Source organism: Eriocheir sinensis, chromosome 20 (genome assembly GCF_024679095.1).
Source record: "Eriocheir sinensis breed Jianghai 21 chromosome 20, ASM2467909v1, whole genome shotgun sequence".
Taxonomy (NCBI): domain Eukaryota; kingdom Metazoa; phylum Arthropoda; class Malacostraca; order Decapoda; family Varunidae; genus Eriocheir; species Eriocheir sinensis.
In genome coordinates, this window is record NC_066528.1 from 9,466,152 (window position 1) to 9,488,882 (window position 22,731).

The window sequence follows — 22,731 nt, forward strand, 5'->3', positions numbered from 1 at the left end:
AAAAAAGAAATGGCTGGTGATTGTTGCTATGTGCTGTCAGTTTTGGATATTACTCACTACATTGTTATTAATAATCCCAGGAGCAGAATTAAATAAATACCAACACTAATAATACACAAGAACATAAAGAACCCTGTTCCTAATATTTACCAGGCATACAAGCATAACTGGTGCCACTATAAAAAATTGCCTGCGCCATGACGGGCTTGGGTCGACCACCTGCCCCCTGAAGAAAGCCTACTTTTCCTTGTTCTCCCTTCTTACATCCTCTATCGGTAGTTTTTTCATGACTCACTCTGTCCCTCTCCTCTCTTTCCCCTTCCGTATTTACCTGATTGTGATATAAAAGAAGTGAGCTACGCTCATATTGTCCTCTCTCTGAGTATTCTTCCGCCCCACCAAACTAATTCCTGTGCGAAGTTCATATTTACGAAGCAAATGTTGAAACAAGAATTATAGTATCATTTATTGGGACCACGTCGCAACAACGAAACGTCGTAGGAAGTGTTTATAAGAGTGTGGGAAAGGTAAATAGGAGTGGGAAAGATTTGTAAGAGTGTGGGGAGGGTTTATAAAGCCTTAAAATATATATAAATAACCAAAAAAATATAAGGTCGCTACTTCGCGGATTTTCACTTATCGCAGGGGGTTCTGGAACCTAACCCCCGCGATAGACAAGGAATTACTGTATATATATATATATATATATATATATATATATATATATATATATATATATATATATATATATATATATATATATATATATATATATATATAATTCAAAAACAATGTAAATCAAACAAGAGGTAGGTTTCTGTCAAAAAAAAAATACCGTAATTTTCAGGTAGATAGCCGCATAATAAAAATTTTTTTCTGTGTATAGCGCATTTTCATAAAAATGCCTGAAAGTTTAGCCCTGCGCGTTATACGCTGAATGTACAAATTTTTAATTATTTTTTTCTTCTTTGGGATGTGTTTAAGGGTCTGTTTTTCGTCTTATCCAATAACAACGACAAACTTACCTTTATTATTGTTTATAATCCTTCATAGTCCGTAGCTGTCCTATAATATGTTACCATAGAATACAGGGCGATCTAATAACTACTATACAAAGACTAAATCGGTGGAAGATCGTCCATGCCTTGCTGTTATCCCGTTTTTCCGTCGGGCGCCATTTGTATGATCTTGATCTTGATGTCACAGGTGGCTTAAGATTGTATGACTAAGGAGCAGTACAAGCTACATAAAAATCATATTGGAAAAATGTCCATGTGTTCATTATTAATTATTAATATTAGTGAGAATAATGTGGTGAATATGATATCAGAAACTGTACATCATGAGTCTTGTACGAGGAGTTATTTCAATCCCAGCCCGCCGCCATTTGCATTGTTTACAAACCACACAACCACACCCACACAACAAACAGCTGCATGCGTATCACCAGAACCGAGATATCCACTCGGTACTCATTCTCAGCCTCTCGTGTGAGGAAGAAATGAGGGACACCATGAGGGGCTGGCTAGTATTGGTACGCAGTCTGGTACCAGTACGCTGGTACCATTAGGGTGCGGTAGTACCGGTACTGCCCACCCCTATTGTTGAGTAGCTGGTAGGTACTGTGTTGTTGTTCAAGTAGCGCGGGAAGAACTGAGCTCAGCTGTGGCGTGTGAGTTCAGTTCGTGAGACATCTGGTGGCCACTTCATAAATCGCGTATAAGTGAAAAAACACCTAAATTAAACATTTATTTGAATTTTGGACCAGCGCTATTTCAAAAAGCGTAAACCAAACTCACAGAATCGAGAGTTACCTTTATATATATAATGTATATATATATATATATATATATATATATATATATATATATATATATATATATATATATATATATATATATATATATATATGCATTGACGCTAAATAGGAAGGCAGAGAGGAGGGAGGCAGAGAGGAGGGGAAGGGAGAGGAGGAGGAAGGCAGAGGAGGAGGAGGAGGCAGAGAGGAGGGGAGAGAGAGGAGGCGGGCAATGGACGTTAACCCATAAACCTCGGCTATTGGTCTATTGTCACTCTCCCAGCGCTTGACGATACTGCAAATTTTGGAAAATAGGTGTTGTTCACCAATGCCCTGTGTGGTAATTTCAAACGAAAACATAATAGTTTGTACTGTTATCTCATCGCCAATCCTTCCTCCTCATGATGAAAGATATTGGAAGTGTCTAGGTTGAACCACGGCAGAGATATGATGTTGGGAAGAGGTACCATTTTCGGTGCTGTTGACCTGGGCCTTGGTCTCCTGCCTCGCCTCTGCCATCACACAGCACGAGGCATCCTTTCCTACCAGCTCGATTATTCATATTAGGCTACATATTTCGTATGTTTGACTCTCATAAAAAATACCTTCTTCCGAAAATAAATGTTTTTTTTTATTACATGCAGAAAAAAGCTTCCATAAGCACAGTACAATTATGGCATATATACACTCATTAGGCTACATATTACGCAGGTTTGCGCTCATAAAATAACTCTTTACGAAACTGAATGTGTTTTTGCTATTATAAAGAAAATCTTTCATAAACACTGTACAAATATGGAATACATAAACATATTAGGCTACATATCACGCGTGTTTGTAGCTTACATAAAAATAAATCCTTACAAAACTGAATAACTTCTCTGCTTTTATATGTACAAGAAATACTTTCATAAACAGAAATATAACATGCGGTGGCTGAGCGCGCTCCCTGAGAATAGGGGTAGAGGAACAGGGGCCCGCTGGCGCGCTCCCTTCCTCCACGCATTCAGACACGGGGAAATCATTATCAGCACGTCTCTCCATTACAATGGTCTGTAGTGCTCTGGGAGGTTGCGTGAAACGTAGGACAGGGATGCCATCAACCACTGAAAGTAATAATTACGTCACGGGATTACAGATCTTGGCGGGAGAGCAGAGAGCGGGAACTCCCGCCTTCTCGCTCTCCTCCGCCCGGGAATTCCCGTCACCAAGCGTATGGGTTAAGGCAGTGTCACACTAGCACTTTTTCCGTCGATTTTCATCGTTCGCATGAACTTATCGCATGAATTTGTCAGACGATCAGGATCGCTTCCGCTTGCTATTTTCCGCCTTTGTTTACATTTCCATGACCAAGACCGAGACTTTCCGAGTTGATTGAACCTGTATAAAACGCTCTCATGCAGTGTCATCGTTCCTCATCCTTGTGTCACTTCTGGCAATGAGAGGTGTCACTAACTCCAGAAGTCTGTGGTACTGGCTCTTGTCCAACCTGATCCAATTCTTCAGAGTCTCATGATCCTCTAAACTCAGCTCTTTAACAGCCTGTGGTACACACTTTCTTTCCCGACGAGCCAACCATGAGCGCATCCATGCACGCTTTTTGGCTTGTTTAGCTCTAAGTCTCACAATACACAGTATTAGGTTCAGAGCAGTATCTTTGCCGCAGCGTGACTCCATGTTTGTTTACATTCCCATGGTCTGTGCCGACGGAAAGTTTCAGACGAAACACCGCTTGTGTGTGACAGGCCGCAGCCAAGAAATCGGCGATTTTCAGACAAACGACGGAAAAGTTGACGGAAAAGTGCTAGTGTGACACCGCCTTTAGGTTGCTCCTGAGTGACGCCACGGTTAGACTGTGACGTCATGCTTTCCTATTGGCCAGCAGCTCACTCAGGGACGACTGCTATTGGTCGAGATTTTCTCATAGCAACATTATCCTAAAAAAAAAAAAATAACACACCGCCACACTGCAGTCTTGCCAGATTGGGCTACTTATCGCAAATTGGGCTACTTTTGGGAACGAAAAACATGTTTTATATGACGTGTCAGAGGTGACTTCAAATGCATATTTTCCCATAGGGTTATAGTCCCGCGGTTTCGCGCATCGCGCAAGTCCGAACGAAATACTATATATATATATATATATATATATATATATATATATATATATATATATATATATATATATATATATATATATATATATATATATATATAGTCAAACCTCGGTTTACGAGTGCCTTAGTTTACGAGCGTTTTAATTTACGAGCAATAAAGTCCCACAAAAAATGCCTTGGTTTACGAGCGGTGACTTGGTATACGAGCATCCTATTTTTTTTTTTTTCCCCCCCCCAGGGTGGGGACACGGGCTATATGGAGGCCATCATGGTCAAATGCGTATGTTTTCAAAGTGACGGCTCATGAAGGGGAGGGGAGGATGCCGATAAACCGACTCTATCGGCTTACGTCAGCCAAGCAGATCAAGTCGGTTTTTCAACGAGGACTGGCGTGTCTCTTTGTACAAGTCGAAGACGTTAGTGTGGGTTCCCTTTTTTCGCTGCAAGACGAGAGTGCTCAGAGCAGAAAACAATGGCAAGAGAGTCTCATTTAGGGCTGGCACCTTGATCTAAAACAAATGAGGAATGCAATACAGAACAAATCCTCCAATACAAAACAAATCCATATTTGAAGGAACGGATGGCAACCCTAAAATTTCTCTGGCCTACCATGACTGACAGGTGCTGTCTGCTGCTGGTGAAGGTAAGAGGAAGGGGGGAGATACGTTACGACGCGTATTTTACACGTATTTCAGGACGACCCTTGACAAACATAATTTTATACACTGGTTTTGAGGTTCACTGAAAATGCGCTCATTACATTTTTAAAACACTGAATTTTATTTGCTTAACCGTTCAGACAGGCAAATATGGAACAAATGGCATTCCATATTTTAAGGAAAGGGTGGCAAGTCTCTAACCCAAAGGCGTCATCTGGCGATGTATGGCCTTCTTGAATGACCCTCTATGACTGCAAATATTTTCTATACATTTATATATTATGATGGAAGACAGTAAATGCTGCAACTACTAATATGAGTTTTAATTGTGGATGAAAAGATCAAGTCATTAGGCAATAAATATACTATAAGATCTCATTGATTTCTCAACTCTTCACATTAGAAAAATGATGCCTTACCCCAGTATTTTAACAACAAATTCCTTTTTTCAGAGGTCACACTGTTAGAGCTGTCAGTGAGAGTTTTCACTACTCAAAGGATGCCGGCTTCAAGGTGGTGACACACATGATGCCCGACCTTCCTAATGTAGACTATGAGCGGGATGTTGAACAATTCATTGTAAGTCCTGTGTACTCTGTTTCAAATACCGTAAATTGCAGCGTACAAGTCAACCTCAAGATTATTAGCTCAAAATTATGGGTTAGGCCTATACTTGCCGTATAAGTCGACCCCAAAATATGGTAGGCTACTGGTAGGCCAAAAACAAGGGAGGAATGCCTTGTGAGAGGAGAGACACACAGCATTCCCCCTATGACACTCACCACATACTGAAGTGGGTGCTTTGCACTGAGGCGACGTGGGTGAGTCGTGCATCTGACAGCTCAGGCCTCCCATTCTGCGCGCTGATTCACTAGTCTACAGCTTATCTTGGCTTCTGCACTTAGTACTGCTCCACCAGCAGCGTGGGGAGGCGCTCAGCAACCTTGGACTACTCTAGAAGTGGTGCATACTGTAGTTGTCTGACTGGCCACTTGGGTCCAGCAACATTCCAGTTAGTGTTTACAATCTGTGTATAAGCTGTTGGAAACAATCTATGGTTTTGTGTTGATATAAACTTAACTTTTATTATAATTTTATTATTTATATATTAATCTGTGTTTTAGATATGTTTAGTAAGTTCACCAAACACAAATTTTAATTGGAAATATTTGGGACAAGCTGCTGGAGTTACAGTGCACAGCGATTGTTGGTAGTGCTGCTCCACATGTTTGTCGCTCGGTGGTAAAGGTTTACATTTCATCCTAGCCGTATATGTCGATCCATGGTTTTGGAGATATTTTTTCAGGCTCAAAAAGTCTATTTGTACGCTGCAATTTACAGTAGTTTTTGTTACTCACACCCAAAAAAATGTAGGATGTGTACACAGCATTAATGATTACTGAAAAGTATATATATATATATATATATATATATATATATATATATATATATATATATATATATATATATATATATATATATATATATCTATATATATATATATTCTTCTTTTTTCACGTCGTGGCCTATTGCGCTGTTAGGCTTTTTTTCACTAGTGGGGGCCTGATGGTCGGCCCAGCTCGTCGTGGCGTAGGCGAGTGTTTATAGTGGTGTCATCTTGCTTTGGCACATACTGCCCTCTGGAGCTCATCTTTGAGCCTCTTTTTAGAGAGGTAATCTAGAGTACGGGTTGACAGGTGGTCTTCAGGGCAGCATGTGGGTATTCTTAGGCCACTCGGCGGTGACTGAAAAATCCCAGCTGTGTGGCGGCCAAAATTCGAACCCGCGTCCCTCCTGGATCTCCCAGACGCGGCGCTGGCATGCTAACCACTCAGCCACCGCCTCCCCAATATATATATATATATATATATATATATATATATATATATATATACCCGGACTACACCTCGCATAGCTGTCCTATACACTAGCAGTACACTGCCAAATCAAGTTCAACACATTTCGGGTCTTTCATATGCTTTCTAGCTGCATCACCGCAAATTTAACTGCATAATTTTCTAACTTTCCTCTAGCTTTTTATGTCGAAACTGTCTGTTTTTCACCCCAACACTCATTCCTCCATCTATTTGAAAGGTGCACAGGTTTAGCTGGCTTGGTTACTTTCTTTGGTGGGTTTTTTCATGCAGAAGAAGAGGTAGACTTGTGTACAGTCCAGTGCCATCTAGTGCGAACTTTGTCTGGTAGTTTGAAATCGACTTGTCCCGGACTCTTTTTTTTTTTTTTTTATATATATATATATATATATATATATATATATATATATATATATATATATATATATATATATATATATATATTATGTCTTTGCCATGTACCTTGAAAAACAAGGCATTATGACTTCAAGGTTACTATATTTGGTTTACCAAAGTCTGAGGTGTACATTATCAAGCACTGGCAACCTGTTGTCACGCAGCATGTCTGATTGTGTGGATAATATATGATAGCCTATGCATAGGAAACAGTCATCAGTGTCAATAATATGCAGGTGGTGGCTGAGTGGTCAGCATGCGGTCGTGGTGAGCCCGTGGACCTAGGTTTGAGTCCCACCAAAACACTGATTTTTCAAGTCATCGCCAAGTTCCGGAAAATTACCCACATGCTGTTCGAGTCTTCAATCAACCCTAACTTCAGCAACTTCATTCAAGCGAAGCACCAGGGGCAGCACAAGCCAAGCAAGAGTCACACATCACGGCAGCCACCATGAATAAAATTCGCCTGCGCCATTGACAGACTGGGATTGCCCGAGAGGCCCCTCAAGAGAGCCTACTGGTCCTACAGGCAACATCTTAAAAAAAGCAATGAAAACAAAAAATTTGTTAAAAATTATTAGTACTGTCGCAAACAGCTGTTTTGTTGAGATAAAGCCTGCTGAGTTTCACAGTGCCAGACAGCACCAAGGCTGTTTAATATTCATTAGCAATGATCTTTTAAAACTAACAAAACAGCTGTTTGCAACAGTATTGATAATTTTTAACTCAAAATCAACTACATAATTAATGGTATTTGTTATTGTTGCCTGCACATTCTGATGACTGTTTCCTCTGCGTAGGCTATCATACATTATCCACTAAATCAGACACGCCGTGGGACACCAGGTTGCCAGTGCTCAATAATGCACACCACAGACTTGGGTGTACTGATTAAACCACTGTTTACTTATCCTGGGTTTCATCAGGTACTTATTTGTCAACCATCATGAAGAGGAATAATGAACTTATGTGTAGGCTGTGTGCTAGGTGCCCAGTCTAAAGGCAAACATAGGCTCATTGTTCATCAGCAAGGTGCACTAGCCATGTCACCACAGAGGTGCCTTACTTGCCTCAAGGAAAGTCTTGATAAAGTATGGTGCAGATGGAGACATTTTATGAGAAGGCTGGTGTTAGTATTAGGCCTTTAGTCTTCTATATTAAGGCAACAGGAAAGTGAAAGCATGTAGTAAAGAAAGCTTTGCAAGGACTACAATCCATTCACTGAAGCTGGATCCCTCCCAACAGTGGCTGGATCCCTAGCCAAGTAAATAAGGATGCTGCTGATTGGCTGTTGGTGGGCAGGTTATCTGATGTCTTCGTCACCCAACACACTCACATTGGTTCAGAAAATATTCATGTTTTTCTACTTGCCACATATGTTAAACAAGATGGGCAAATTTTGCTGATATCATTATATTCAGCAGCGATTGTACAACTATATCATGATTTTCAAAACTTGATAGGGTAAAGAAGATAAAGTAATCATGGTGAGTAGAAGTAAGAGAATGATATCTTATGTGTATGCACCTTTTTACAAGTCCTTCCTTGCCTCCTCTTATATTGCACTTTATCTAGAATCTGAAGAGTTCCATCATATTCAGGAGAGTTTTGTGCATGAGCAAAAGTTTTGTTCTAGAATTTATTCCATTATTCTCACAAATAATGATATTAACCCCTTCAACACGAGGACATGTATACTGTGTCCTTGCGTGCCCCGTACCATATCCAAGGAGGCGCATACTGCGTCCGTGTTCGCTTTTGCCAATATACAAGTTATTTTATTTATATTTATGCTTACATCTCAAAAGTATCAATTAATTTATGTTTCTTTATGTGCACCATTTAATTCTGCATGTTTTCATATATAATACATGATGATTATATTGAGCTTATGGCTGAAAACTTGTTATATTCAATAGCGACCTTTGAAATTTGGCGCGCTCGGTGATCCTGGGTATGGCGCGGGGCGCTGTTTGGCCCGGCCGTAGTGAAGGGGTTAAGTAAAGTGGTATAAATATTAAATGTTATTCTCTGACTTCTTCTCACCACAATTCTCTTATTTTTTACTCATTGTAGTTTAAAAAATTGTGTTATGGTTGTACAATCAGTGTTTAATTCAATAATGTCAACAAAATTTGCTTGTCTTGTATGAAAGGTGACCTAAGTAATGAAATATGAACATTTGCAGAACTTACAGGAGTTTGTTTGGTGGTAGACGGTCACTGTTCTTCCCCTAAACCTATCAACAGTGGTGTTCCACAGGGCTCTGTCCTATCACCCACTCTCTTCCTGTTATTCATCAATGACCTTCTTTCCATAACAAACTGTCCTGTCCACTCATATGCCGACGACTCCACTCTGCATTATTCAACTTCTTTCAATAGAAGACCATCACAACAGGTAGTACATGACTCCAGACAGGAGGCTGCAGAACGCTTAACCTCAGACCTTGCTATCATTTCCGATTGGGGTAGAAGGAACCTCATGTCCTTCAATGCCTCAAAAACTCAATTTCTCCACCTATCTACTTGACACAATCTTCCAAACACCTATTCCCTATTCTTCAACAACACTCAGCTGTCACCCTTTTCAACACTAAATATCCTCGGTCTATCCTTAACTCAAAATCTTAACTAGAAACTTCACATCTCCTCTCTCACTAAATCAGCTTCCTCGAGGTTGGGCGTTCTGCATCGTCTCCGCCAGTTCTTCTCCCCCGCACAGTTGCAATCCATATTCAGGGGCCTTGTCTGCCCTCATATGGAGTGTGCATCTCACATGTGGGGGGGCTCCACTCATACAGCTCTTCTGGACAGAGTGGAGTCTAAGGCTCTTCATCTCATCAGCTCTCCTCCTCTTACTGATAGTCTTCTACCTCTTAAATTCCGTCGCAATGTTGCCTCTTTCTATCTTCTATCGATATTTTCACGCTGACTGCTCTTCTGAACTTGCTAACTGCATGCCTCCCCCCCTCCTGCTGCCTCACCTCACATGACTTTCTGATCAAGCTCATCAATGTACTGTCCAAACCCCTTATGCAAGAGTTAACCAGCATCTTCACTCTTTCATCCCTCACGCCGGTAAACTCTGGAACGATCTTCCCTCATCTGTATTTCCTCCTGCCTACGACTTGAACTCTTTCAAGAGGAGGGTATCAGGACACCTCTCCTCCCGAAATTGATTTCTCTTTTTGGCCACTCTACTCTATTTAGAAGCAGTAAGTAGCGGGCTTTTTTTTTTCATTATTGTTTTCTTTTTTTTACGCCCTTGCACTGTCTCCTGTGCTGTCAAAAAAAAAATCAAACACCCTGCCTGTCAACAGCCAAGCTAGGGGTGAAAGTGAATGGACTATAGTTTACTCATGCATCAGGTAACTTTGAATAAGCATTAAAGTAAGCCATAAACTCTGTATTAAGATAACAGGAAAGGGACAGCAAGTAGTCTTCAAATACATAGGCTCATAATGAAGAAAATAATAGCAGATTCCACGAAGCATTGAAAGCAGTGTAAAGGAAGGGCTTGAATTTGAACTTAGAAAATTTATAAAACTAAAACATAAGTATCCAGTTGTGATTCACTTTGTACATATTTGTTTCTTTCTTAAGTCAGGACATTTTTATGAATGATGTATCTCTTTAACAGGAGTTCTTTGAGAACCCAGCCTTCCGTCCTGATGGACTGAAGATCTATCCCACTCTGGTTATCCGTGGGACTGGCCTCTACGAGCTGTGGAAAACTGGACGCTACAAAAGCTACCCGCCTAACACTCTTGTGGACCTTGTGGCAACCATTCTTTCACTAGTGCCTCCGTGGGTGCGGGTTTATCGTGTTCAGAGGGATATACCCATGCCCCTTGTCAGGTATGCTCCCAAAGTCTGACTGACACTACTGCAGTCATGTTGAGATTATTCAAATCATTGAGTCTTAACTAAAATAGTATCAGGAGTGATTGAGGGTACAGTGTGATGCCCGTATTGGGGCCCAGCTGAACTCTTGTTAGAAAGAAATTATACCTATTAGATTGACGTGGTGTGATTATTGGTACTGCAATAAATTGATAGTGTTATAGATTCATATTAATGTAATGTTCTACTCTGTGGGTCTGGGTTCAAATCCCAGCCTGAGCAGTCAGCACACAGCCCACCCAGCTGTTCATACTTCCTTCTGGGATGGTCAGTAAATGGCTACTTGGGGAAACTTTGGGAAGGTAAACTGTGGTGACCTGGATGTTGCACTGGCCCTGTGTTCCTGGCTGATGGGTTCTTACCTGCCACAGGCTCAAGGGTCAGATACAGAGACAAACACCAGAGCCATGCACAGCTAATAGCATATGTTCCCAATTTCACCTGTACCTAGTCTAGTAAACACATGACATCCATGGGTCCTCAAATGCATCAGTTCACACACCCTAAAGGTTTGACTCATAGTATTTTCATGGGTTTGTCTGATTTTCCCCTAGTTGGTTCGTTAAAACAAGGGTTTACTATACTGTACAGCACTGTAAGATATATTTACTGTGATAAGAAAAGTTTGTTTCATGTCCCAGACACCCATCACCCTCAACTTTTAAAATGATAGGAATGCAACCCCCAGACTTTACCTCTATTTTTATGGGAAACTTATGTTTAGCTTACACTATATTTAGATTACACAATCCCTTCAGGAATGTAACCTCTTGCAAATTGAGAATTATCTGTATTGTGTGAATATCGCCATGTATTGAAACAAACCTAGATGGTATAACCTGCTAAATGGCCACCAAGATTGGGACTCTATAACACTCATGTTGGGCATTATGAAAGAAAGCATTTGCATCTGTGATGTGATGCTGAATATCTGAAAATGGTGCATATACACACGTCCTAATGGCTACCGGGGGACATCGTCAGGGACCTAAAATAAGTGACACCAGTGTGATCCACAACATGACAAAGCCTCATGTCACTACCAACACCATAATGGTTACAATAAGTGAGTGCCAGGACTGCAGGCAGCTGTCAGTATTGTCCATGAAGGCTAGTCTCTCAGTGTTGCATGCATCTGTCTCTGGCCTTGGCACTAGTACCAGTACTAACAGTACTCCTGGCACTGAAACTGGCAGTACTATCCTAGCCCTAGCAGATGAAAGGGGCTTTGGATCTCCAATATATGGCACATTGCCAATTAAGAGTAATTTTTCTAACTTTTATCCAGCAATTGCTCAAAATTCAAACTGATGTTTATCTTAATATTTTACCAGTGTTACCTTATCAGTAATTCAGATTTAAAGAGGGCCAACTTAAATGAGGCTTACTGTATATGTATTTCAATGTAACCTGAAACAAACGAATGCTATAACAAATGACGTGTTTAGGACCCCGCTGTATGAGGATGGATTATACAATCTTTTGCCTGTAAGCTTCAATACTGCACCAATTTCAGCTTAAGTTCAACTGTGCTTGCCCCTGAGTCAGAATGTTGTCTCCAGCTCAGGTGTGGAGCATGGCAACTTGCGGGAGCTGGCTTTGGCACGCATGAAGGATCTTGGGACAGAATGTCGAGATGTACGCACAAGGGAGGTTGGCATCCAGGAGATTCACCACAAAGTTCGTCCTTATGAGGTCAGTACTAAAATTGTTTGTGATTGGTGACACGTTTTGAATGAGAATAATGACAGAAAACTTCAGTGTAAACAAATATTAACATAAATAAATTCAAACTACACCAAATTTTCCTTCACTGACATTATAGCACAAGAATAGAATAAATTCCACCTTCATAAGTCCAATACAACACGATTAATTGATTTAAAAATAAGCTCAACCGCCACTTCCTTCACCTTAATATTCAGTAGAAATGCTGAAAATGGTTGCCATTTGACTTGATGTAATTTTGCTTCAGTCTAAGGACAGACCACCTAGTTTGGACCATAGGGTCTTTTTTTTCCAGAAACAGTTTAAGGGTAAACAAAAACAGGAAACAAAAAAGCCTGCTAAACACTGTTCTATCAAAAGGTAGTTAGTATGAGAAGCAGAAGAGAGGATAGTTTCAGGTAGCTGAGGTGTCTTGATACTCCCCTTTTGAAAGACTTCAAATCGTAGGCAGGAGAAAATACAGACAAAGGAAGACTTTTCCAGATTCTACCAGTGAAAGAGATGAGAGTGAAGATGGTGATTACCTCTTGCATAAGGGATTTGGATAGAATAGGTATGAGCTTGAGTAGAAAGTCTTGTGCAGCAAGGCCACAAGAGAGATGGAGGCATGCAGTTAGTAAGTTCAGAAGGGCAGTCAGCATAAAAATTTTGATAGAAGATCAAAAGAGATGCAACATTGCAGTAGAGTTTTAAGAGGTAAAAGACTGTCATTACAAGGAGGAGAGTTGGGTAAATGAAGAGCTTTTGATTCCGCTCTGTCCCAAAGGGCAGTGTGTGGAGCCCCCCCACACGAGATGCATACTCCATACGAGGACAGACAAGTCCCTGAAATACAGACAGCATCTGTAGTATGTAAAAGAACTGGCGGAGACAATACAGAATGCCTGGTCTAAATATCTAAGTAAATCTATGTAAACATATTTTACAGAAGTACTGCTAATTCTTTGTCAAAATAGATCTTTATCCTAAGTTAATGTGTGCTATTGTGACAGGTGGAACTCATCCGACGAGATTATACAGCCAATGGGGGCTGGGAAACTTTCTTATCTTATGAGGATCCTCAGCAAGACATCCTGGTTGGACTGCTGCGACTCAGGAAGTGTTCTGAGCATACCTTTAGGTTGGTGATTGGCTGTCATTTTATGTAGACTTTCTCAATGGTTATTTCTCCTTTGAACAATCATACAAATACTGCCCTCATGTTTGAAGGTGGAGTGATAAGAGATGAAAGGACACAATGATATATTGGAAATTAGAATTTAGTTCTTAATTAAGAATCTTTATAATGAAATCACATGAAATGAAAAAAGCATTGCTAAAATTTTATAATTGAGTCTGCAAGTAGAAAAGGAAACTAATTATTTTATAAATAAAAAAGTAGATTACCATAGGCAAAGACAGAATATGTATGTACATCATGGAGCAGTTGCCTGTGCTTCTGGATATTATCTGATAATACATTTGAATTTTTATTGAATATTGTTTTCTTAGGATAATATTCAATCCATCAGGAAATACAATACAGTCAAACCTTGGTTTATGAGTGCCTTAGTTAACCCTTTCGTTGCTAAATACTCGTAGTGAGGACTAGCGTAACTTTTCGGTGGTGCCAAATCCTCGCTGCGAGCTCCAGTTGTACTCAAATTTCCCGCGTATGAGAGTGTTCCAACACTATTTCTCACCTCAGCATTGCCAGTTCAGTTGGTTTTCCACTAAATTTGGTGAAAAATCATATCAGTTTAGCGTGGAAAAGCGCTGAAAATCTACAGATGCGTAACTGGTGGATGTTCTTGTCCAATATAGCAGCATTTTTGCATAGCTTCATCTATCACCTGACTGATTCTTTGACCAAATAGTTGTAAATTTTGCAATTGGCAATACTACCTTGCCAGCACCCCATCAAGAGATCTCCGCAGTTGCCTCAATATGGCTGACTGTCGCGCACGCACTGATGTAAGTGTTCACAGGCAACACCTCCTGAACATGCCTGTACGTTCACAGGAGAGGCATACATAACCGAATCCTATAGATCTGTGCCTCCTCTTTCCAATGGTGTTTTTGATTTTTAGCTGTGATGAATAGTTTTTGAGATACAGAGGTTAAAAAAGACCCCCTTCCCCCCGTTCGGCTGCCATAGTGCACCTGGGGGGATAGTCGCCTCCCTCGCCATGCGCAATGAAAGTGTTAATGAGTGTTTTGATTTACGATCAAAAAGAAAATTACAAAACATGCCTTGTTTTACGAGTGGTGATTTGGCATACGAGCATCCTGTTTGTACAAGATTCTTTTATATATCTATATATATATATATATATATATATATATATATATATATATATATATATATATATATATATATATATATATATATATATATATATATACAGTAATCCCTCGTCTATCGCGGGGTTTAGGTTCCAGAACCTAAGCGATAGGTGAAAATCCGCGAAGTAGCGACCTTATATTTCTTTTTTTTATTATTTATATATATTTTAAGGCTTTATAAACCCTCCCCACACTCGTATAAATCTTTCCCACACTGCTATTTACCTTTCCCACACTCTTATAAACACTCCCTGCGACGTTTCGTTGTTGCGACGTGGTCCCAATAAATGATACTATAATTCTTGTTTCAACTTTTGACATTTGCTTCGTAAATACGAACTTCGCACAGGAATTAGTTTCGTGGAGCGGAAGAATGCTCAGAGAAAGGACAATATGAGCGTAGCTCACTTTTTTATATATCACAATTAGGTAAATACGGAAGGGGAAAGGGAGGAGAGGGACAAAGTGAGTCATGAAAAAACTACCGATAGAGGATGTAAGAAGGGAGAACAAGGAAAAGTAGTGAAGGAAACAGGGAGAGATAAAGAGGATGAAAACAAGAAGGGTGTAGGGAGGGAGGGACAGTGGGGAGAATCATGTCAGGTCCTGAGGGAGAGTCAGGTGAGGTCCTGAGGGAGAGTCAGGTGAGGTCCTGAGGGAGAGTCAGGTAAGGGCATCAGTCAGGACATGACCTGACTCACTTCCGCCCCTCCCTCCCCACACCCTTTCCATTTCACATTCTGTGGGTGTGTTTACCTAGTTGTAAACACATACGGCCCGGTAGCTCAGGGTAGAGCATCTGGCTCACAACCAGAAGGACCGGGGTTCAATTCCCCGGCTGGGCGAAGATAAGTTGGGTTTATCTTCTTTCACGTGTAGCCCCTGTTCCCTAGCAGTGAGTAGATACGCGACGTCAGGCAAGGAGTTGTGATCTCGTAGTCGCGGTGTGTTGTGTGTGAGTGGTCTCAGTCCTACCCAAAGATCGGTACTACGAGCTCTGTGCTCTTCCGTAGGGGAACGGCTGGCTGTCTCGAGAGAGACCCGTAGCAGACCAAGAGGTGAATTACACACACACAACCACACACACACACACACACACACACACACAGAGGATGAAATGAGAAGGGAGTGGGGAGGGAGTGGCAGAAGGGAGTCAGGTCAGGGCTTTGGTTAGGACATGACCTGACTCACTTCAGCCCCTCCCGCCACACACCCTTCCCATTTCCCCTTCTGTGTGTGTATGCGTGCGTGCATGCGTGTGTGTGTGTGTGTGTGTGTGTGTGTGTCCATATAATCTAATGGGGAAGGAGAAAGGGAGGAAGAGTGATAGAGTGAGAGATAAGACTAAAGATAAGAGGGTGTGAGAAAGGAGGAAACAAAGGAAATGAGTGGAAGAAATGGGACGGGAAAGAAGAGAGAGGTAGGGAGGGTCAGGTAAAGGTGAGGAAAGAGGGGGAGAGAAAGGGTGTGAGTGGGAGGGAAAGAGATTAAAAGAGAGAGGTAGGGAGGGTCAGGTAAAGGTGAGGAAAGAGGGGGAGAGAAAGGGTGTGAGTGGGAGGGAAAGAGAAATTAAAAGAGAAAAACTGGGAGGGAGGTGAAAGGAAAAGAAGAAAGAAATGAGAAGGAAGGAGAAAAAATACGGGGACGGAGAAAGAGAAGAAAGAAAGGAAGTGGGGGAAGAGTGAACCAGGGAAAAGACTAACGGCGCAATAGGCCGCGACGGAAAAAAAAAATAGGTGGGTGACGTAGGTGGTTATTTAGGTGTGTTCCTAATTACGTTGATTTATATCGTTTTCATTTTTTAGGCTAGAAAATGCTTATTTTACCGCAAAATCCTGCAATATAGCGAAAAATCCGCGATACGATACAATTTAAAAGTCCGCGATACAGCGAGACCGCGATAAGTGAACCGCGATATGGCGAGGGATTACTGTATATTTTTTTTCATCACCTCAAGGGTGGGGACACAAGCTATATAGAGGCCGTTGGGGTCAAGTGCGTATGTCCCTCTGTGGAGACACCTTTGACCCTTGCCAGGTGACGGCTCATGAAGGAGAGGAGAGGATGCTGATAGGCCAACTATCAGCTGACATCAGCGTAGCCAACCAAATCGGTCTTTCGATGAGGATTGGCGTGTTTTTTTGTACAAGTCGAAGACGTGAGCATGTTCCCTTTGTTCGCCGCAAGACAAGAGTGCTCAAAGATGAGAAAAATGGGAATAGTCTCAGTTAGGGTTGCCACCTTGAGCTAAAAAAAATAAGAAATACTACATCCCATTCTCCAATACAGAATGAATCCATATTTAGTGTAGAGGTTGCAACCCTAAAATTTCTCTAGCTTGCCATGACTGACAGCTGCTGCTTGTGAAGGCAGGAGGAAGGGGGGAGGGATGTTACAACGCATATTTTACACGTATTTCAGGACGACACTTGACAAACAATTTTATGGATTGGGTTTGTGGTTCACCGAACAAAGCGCTCACTACAGTTTTAAAATACTGAATTTTATCTGCTTTACAATTCAGATGGCCAGATACGTAACAAATGGCATTCCGTATTTTAACCCCTTCGGCACTGCTCCGCTTTCTAGCGCTCCACTCCCCCATACCGCTCTCCACCCAGCCACATTCACCCTCCCCCCCGGTGTTTTACGCAACAGTTCCACCCATAAAACTTCCCTTCTCTTCATAGTTTTTGTTCATATTCTTATGGGAAAACACAGTGTACACATAAATGAATATATATGAACACATTGGTAATAATAATAATAATAATAATAATAATAATAATAATAATAGTAAACTCACCAAAAATATGTCTTCTGCTGTGCTTGGGTTGTCTGGGGTTGAAGGAGTTCAAGAGGTTACTGCCTGTCCCCATGGGTGGCCCTACTGGGGCCTGCCTTGGGATCTGCCTTGGGACCTGCCTTGCGACCTGACCCTGGGATATCAGTGTGCCAGGCCATGAAGTATTCATGAGAGCACAGTCCAGGCTCCCCAGGGCACCCAGGGCAGTGGTAGACAGTGTCCTTCCTCTTCCTGAACTTGGTGGAGCAGATACGACATTTCTTTTGTTTCTTGGGCTGGAAACAAACCCAGGCATGTACCAGGTCAGCCTTAGCCATCTTCCGGGGTCTCTGTATCTTCTGCTCTTCTGCCTTTTTGATGATGGCCATGGCACCAGCACTATGTTTGGATGTCAACTCCTTACTAACTTTTATGATGTAAGTCATGAAGTCCTTGTTGTAGTTTGTCTGGTTCCGGTAGGCCAGGTAGGAGTTCAGCAATACCCAGAAGATGAAATGTATACCCAGCTTCTTGAACCAGGCAAGTGACTTTTTCTCATAGGCATATGGCTCCAGGAGTTGGTCGGCCATATCAACGCTGCCCATGAGGCTGTTATATCTGTATGTGGAGTGGTTTATTGTAGAAAACCGTCTTATTGCCAAAGAAGGTCTTAGTTTTCTCTACTAAGCCTGCAGTGTACTGAGTTGTGAGTACATTGACCTCCTTCTTGTCCATATACTTCAGAACCAGAGTGTTGCCATTCCTTGCAAATGTAGCCTGGCATCTGGACAGTTTTTCAGTCATCAGTCTTTTAGGTGGCCCCCTGTCCCCACGTATAATACCAGTAAATAAGGTGTCCCTGGTGAGTAAATAGTTACTGAGGTGCAAACTGGTGCACCAGTTGTCGGTCACAACATGGCGCCCCTTTGTCCAACAGGTCTCTCATTAGGTGCACCACGACCACTTCTGACATGGATAGGTTGGATGCAGCAGGGTCAGGTATGGAGAAATTTGAGTCCTTCCCATTGTACACCTCAAAATTCCAGGAGTAGCCACTCCAATTTTTATCTGCGGGGCACAGAACGAAGACTTTGATTCCAAACCATGATCTTTTCGTCCTGATAAACTGCTTGAACCCCAACCTCCCCTTCCATAGCATCAACGCCTCATCAACAGCAATGTCCTTCCCTGGTATCAGCAAACTCTGGCTCCGTTGGCGCAGCAGGTCAAAGAAAGACTCCACACGGGTTCTGGGTCTCCTCTTGTTCACCTGGTCGTGAGCGGCGAACCTCATGAACTTTAGCAGGCACAGAAATCGTGCTCTAGCCATCACCTCTTTACAAAAAATGTTTGGGCCTCCCACCAAAACATCATTGGACCAGTGCATGTGTACACGGGGCAGTTTATTTACCCCCATCGCCATCAGTAAGCTGAGAAACACATACATTTCATCACGATCCACAGGCCTCCACAATAACCCATTTAATTTTTGCTTTCCTGTTGCTGTAAAATATTCAGTTGCCCGGGCATTCATCCACTCACAAAGTTTATCAATTACTATATCATAAAAAGAATATCCTCACTTGGGGAGGTAAACTGGGGCACATGAGCTGATATACCTGTGCCCGCGTCACTGAACAAAGGGAGTGGGTCTGGGCGGGCGTCAGCAAATGGGTTGGACATGAACCGTCACCCTTGGTCAACAATAGGTTCAGTGTCATCCAATAACTCATCTTCACTGTTGTCTTGAACGTCACTCTCGCCACTCACATAACTTTCGTTGCTCTGTTCCTCATCAGAACTACCTGGCAGGTACTCTGACCCCAACTTGACAAGCTCATCACTCGACATGACGCCGAAACATGCGGAAAAGTCCGTCACGTAGCTGAATCAAATATGGCTAGGGGTGGGTAGCACAAAAATACTGTAATCCTGCTTGTATGGATGCCTGAGGCAAAGTGAGGGGTGTATCGCACTGTGAGTGGGCTTCAGTGCCATGACGTTGCCCCGTGTCATTGACATCTGGGACTCTGATTGGGTCCCAGGATTGTGGGCGGAGCTTCAGCCATCCCAGCACATAAAGCCTGTCCATAAACACCACCCAGTGCCTCCAAACCGTTTTCATTTCAGCGCCAATAAAGAAGACGTACACCCGTACGTCCCAGTATGGTTTACTGAAGCAAAAAAGATGTACAGGTGTAGGTCCTGGTGCAGAAGGGGTTAAGGAAAGGGTGGCATGTTGGCAACCCTTGTCTCAATTCGTGTTGTAATCTTGTAGAGATAATATCCATGCACTTGTGTCCGATTGCATTTGTGCATTGGTATGCGATCTTAGTGTTGTCAGCGGTACAGTGTGCATTCTTTGTGCTTTAACAATGTCCCCAATAAAGATGGTTAAAAGGGATGGTGCTGCAAAGAAGAAAACAGGAATGGTGGATACTATGCTCGCAACAGGAACGGGGTGTGAGCCTCAGGGGCTTGTATGCCCTCCTGGACATGACCGTGACTCCCGTTCACCCGCCATCTCGGACGATATATCAGGTTAGCTTCACGTTGGTGGTTGAATGTAGTTTCAGTGCCTTGAGAATAGGAAAACTGCGGCTTCTAAACCATGGTGCAAAGGTTACACCTCGAGCATAATTAGCAGTTGAGGGGGTCTCCTTAACAACAGTAACACGTTGATTTGTTTTATATTAATTATTATTGCTTTTAGTTAGTAAAATTACTTTAATTCTGAATAAAATAACATGTATGATTTTTATATAAAGATTTTTTTGAGATATGGGACACATTAATGGGATTTACATTTGTTTCATTGGGAAATTCATTTTGGTTTACGGTTGTTTTGGTGTGCGAGCAAAATTCCGGAATGATTTAAACTCGTAAACCGAGGTATGACTGTATTTGAAAAATAACCAGGACAATACAAAATAAAAGATATGCAGGTAATAATATGAAATGTGAATACTGCAGAAAGTAGAGGCTCTTTATGTGGAGAGACAGTGAATTCTGTGAAACCATCTCTCACATGTTACCTTCTAAAGAAAGTGAGGTGTCACTTACAGGGATTCATTCATCACCCAAAGCTGAACTACCTTACAGAAGTAGCAAAATTCTTGATTACTAATGTGATAGATTAAATTGTTTTTATTAGAATAGGAGTTCATTGATGGCAGTCATAGGGAAAGCATTAAATTATTTTCTCCTGGAACACCAGGCCAGAACTGGTGGGCGGAGTGTCAGTGGTGAGGGAGCTGCATGTGTATGGGTCTGTGGTTCCAGTTAGTGCAAGAGACCCCACCAAGTTCCAGCATCAGGGCTTTGGCATGCTGCTCATGGAGGAAGCTGAAAGGATTGCCAAAGAAGAGCATGGGTCTCATAAAATTACGGTTATCTCAGGTGAGTGGTTATGAAAGATTTATTTCAGTTGAGTAGCCAGAATAATGTATTTTGGAGTGTTTTTACAGTGTCAGATTCTGCTGTAATCACTTTGATGAGTTTGTAACTTGGTATCAAAATAAAGAAGTTTTATCTTTTCTATGATGTATCAAAAATTTTAATTGTATGGTTATCTGCAACAGCAGAAATGATTCAAGCATTGTCTTTTAGTTTTTGTTTCAAACATAAATTTACTGATTTAACTACCATCACTTATCTTAAAATCTGTCTTTCTGATCCACAGGAGTTGGTACCCGTAACTACTACAGGAAACTGGGCTATGAGCTAGATGGTCCATACATGTCCAAGTCTCTGTAGCTGTGACAGCTGGTATGGTTGTTATAAATTTACCTCTTGTCTAATTATAACAACAATCAATAAAGTACTCCAAGTAAAAGTAAATTATAACTTTTATTCAGTTTCCAAACTAACATACCCTGCTTTACATCATTTCATCAGTAAACAAATTTGACTTTATGCCACTTTTGTAAACTTTTTGTTTGGTGAAAGCCATTATGTCCGACTTTACACCACTCTGCAATGTAGCCTATGGCTGATGGCCACACAAAACTTGGTCTGGATCATCACCATGTTGCAATATACATACAGTAAACCCTCAGTTTTACAGACTTCGATTATTACTATCATTATTATAAAGATGAAACAGGCAGAGAGGGAGGAGTACACTTTATGCGGCCTGTTCAGCAGCCCCAAAATTTATGAAACCCCAAAAAAGAGAAAATAAAGGTGAAAATAATGAGAGAGCAGTAGAGAGAAGGCAAGGGTATTGCAGTGAAGCAAAAAAATCAAGAAACAGAGGGAAGAACCTGGTTTGTCAGCCACCAGGGAAGGGGGAGTGGGGATGCCCAGGAAGACTGTGTGCATGGCTCTGGCTGTGAGTCAGAACCCACACCCTAGAACTAGATGTCTGTTGGCTAGCAAGCTCATCTGCCATTTCACAGGGCTTATATTTCATCCTGCTGAGTGTCTAGTCACCCTTCTCGCTGGATAGCCCAACAGCGGAGGTGGTTTAGTCGCCGACAGTCCAACCATGCAGGATTACATGGTACCAAGCAGTGGTGGGCACTGCTAACCGAAAAATTAGCTTCACTAACTGGTAATCCACTAACTAAAACATTAGCTTCGCTTATGATAAACCGATCAAGAAATTAGTGGAAGCTAATGCTAACTGCTGACCGCTAACCATTTTTTATATGGATTTGGCTTTGGTTTAGCATTTTGGCTCTAAAACCCCGTCTGTCCGTTAATGATGGTCTCCTTTGGTTGGCACATGACGCACCGGAAGTGCAAGACATTGGCGTTCGTCATATCTCTTGATTTAAGGACAAAGTACTTCTCCAGGTGGGGCCACGGGTTCAGGAACTTATGGGACTCCTGACCGTCAGCTTGAGTGTCCTCTGCCTCACCCACAGCTGCTGCCGGCTCCCTAACAGGGTCAGCATCCTCAGACGGAAAAAAAACGTCCTCACTCTGGTCACCTACCATGACGTCGATAACGATAAACAAGGCGACAATAATGAACGCGATTACACGGTGACAACGTCACAGCCAAACTGAACAAAGAGCCCAACAAGCAACAACAAGAAGTGAAAAGAAAGAAGCCTCCAGTTTATCCTAAATCCGTATATTTTACCAAATATTTCCCGCAAATTTACGCATTTCTTTACTTTTTTTCCGTAGCTGTC

General features: G+C 41.8%; 1 protein-coding gene across 1 annotated transcript in view; it reads left to right on the plus strand.

Annotated features, from left to right (window-relative positions):
- The window catches only part of LOC127001159 (elongator complex protein 3), a 39,796-nt gene extending 18,369 nt beyond the window's left edge, over positions 1 to 21,427 (plus strand). Inside the window, exons 6-11 of the mRNA XM_050865374.1 lie at positions 5,027 to 5,153; positions 10,487 to 10,704; positions 12,312 to 12,444; positions 13,470 to 13,597; positions 20,805 to 20,986; positions 21,270 to 21,427. Coding sequence (XP_050721331.1) covers positions 5,027 to 5,153; positions 10,487 to 10,704; positions 12,312 to 12,444; positions 13,470 to 13,597; positions 20,805 to 20,986; positions 21,270 to 21,343 — 862 coding nt within the window. The 3' untranslated portion in view covers positions 21,344 to 21,427. The remainder of the gene's footprint in view (positions 1 to 5,026; positions 5,154 to 10,486; positions 10,705 to 12,311; positions 12,445 to 13,469; positions 13,598 to 20,804; positions 20,987 to 21,269) is intronic.
- The last annotated feature ends 1,304 nt before the right edge of the window (positions 21,428 to 22,731 follow it).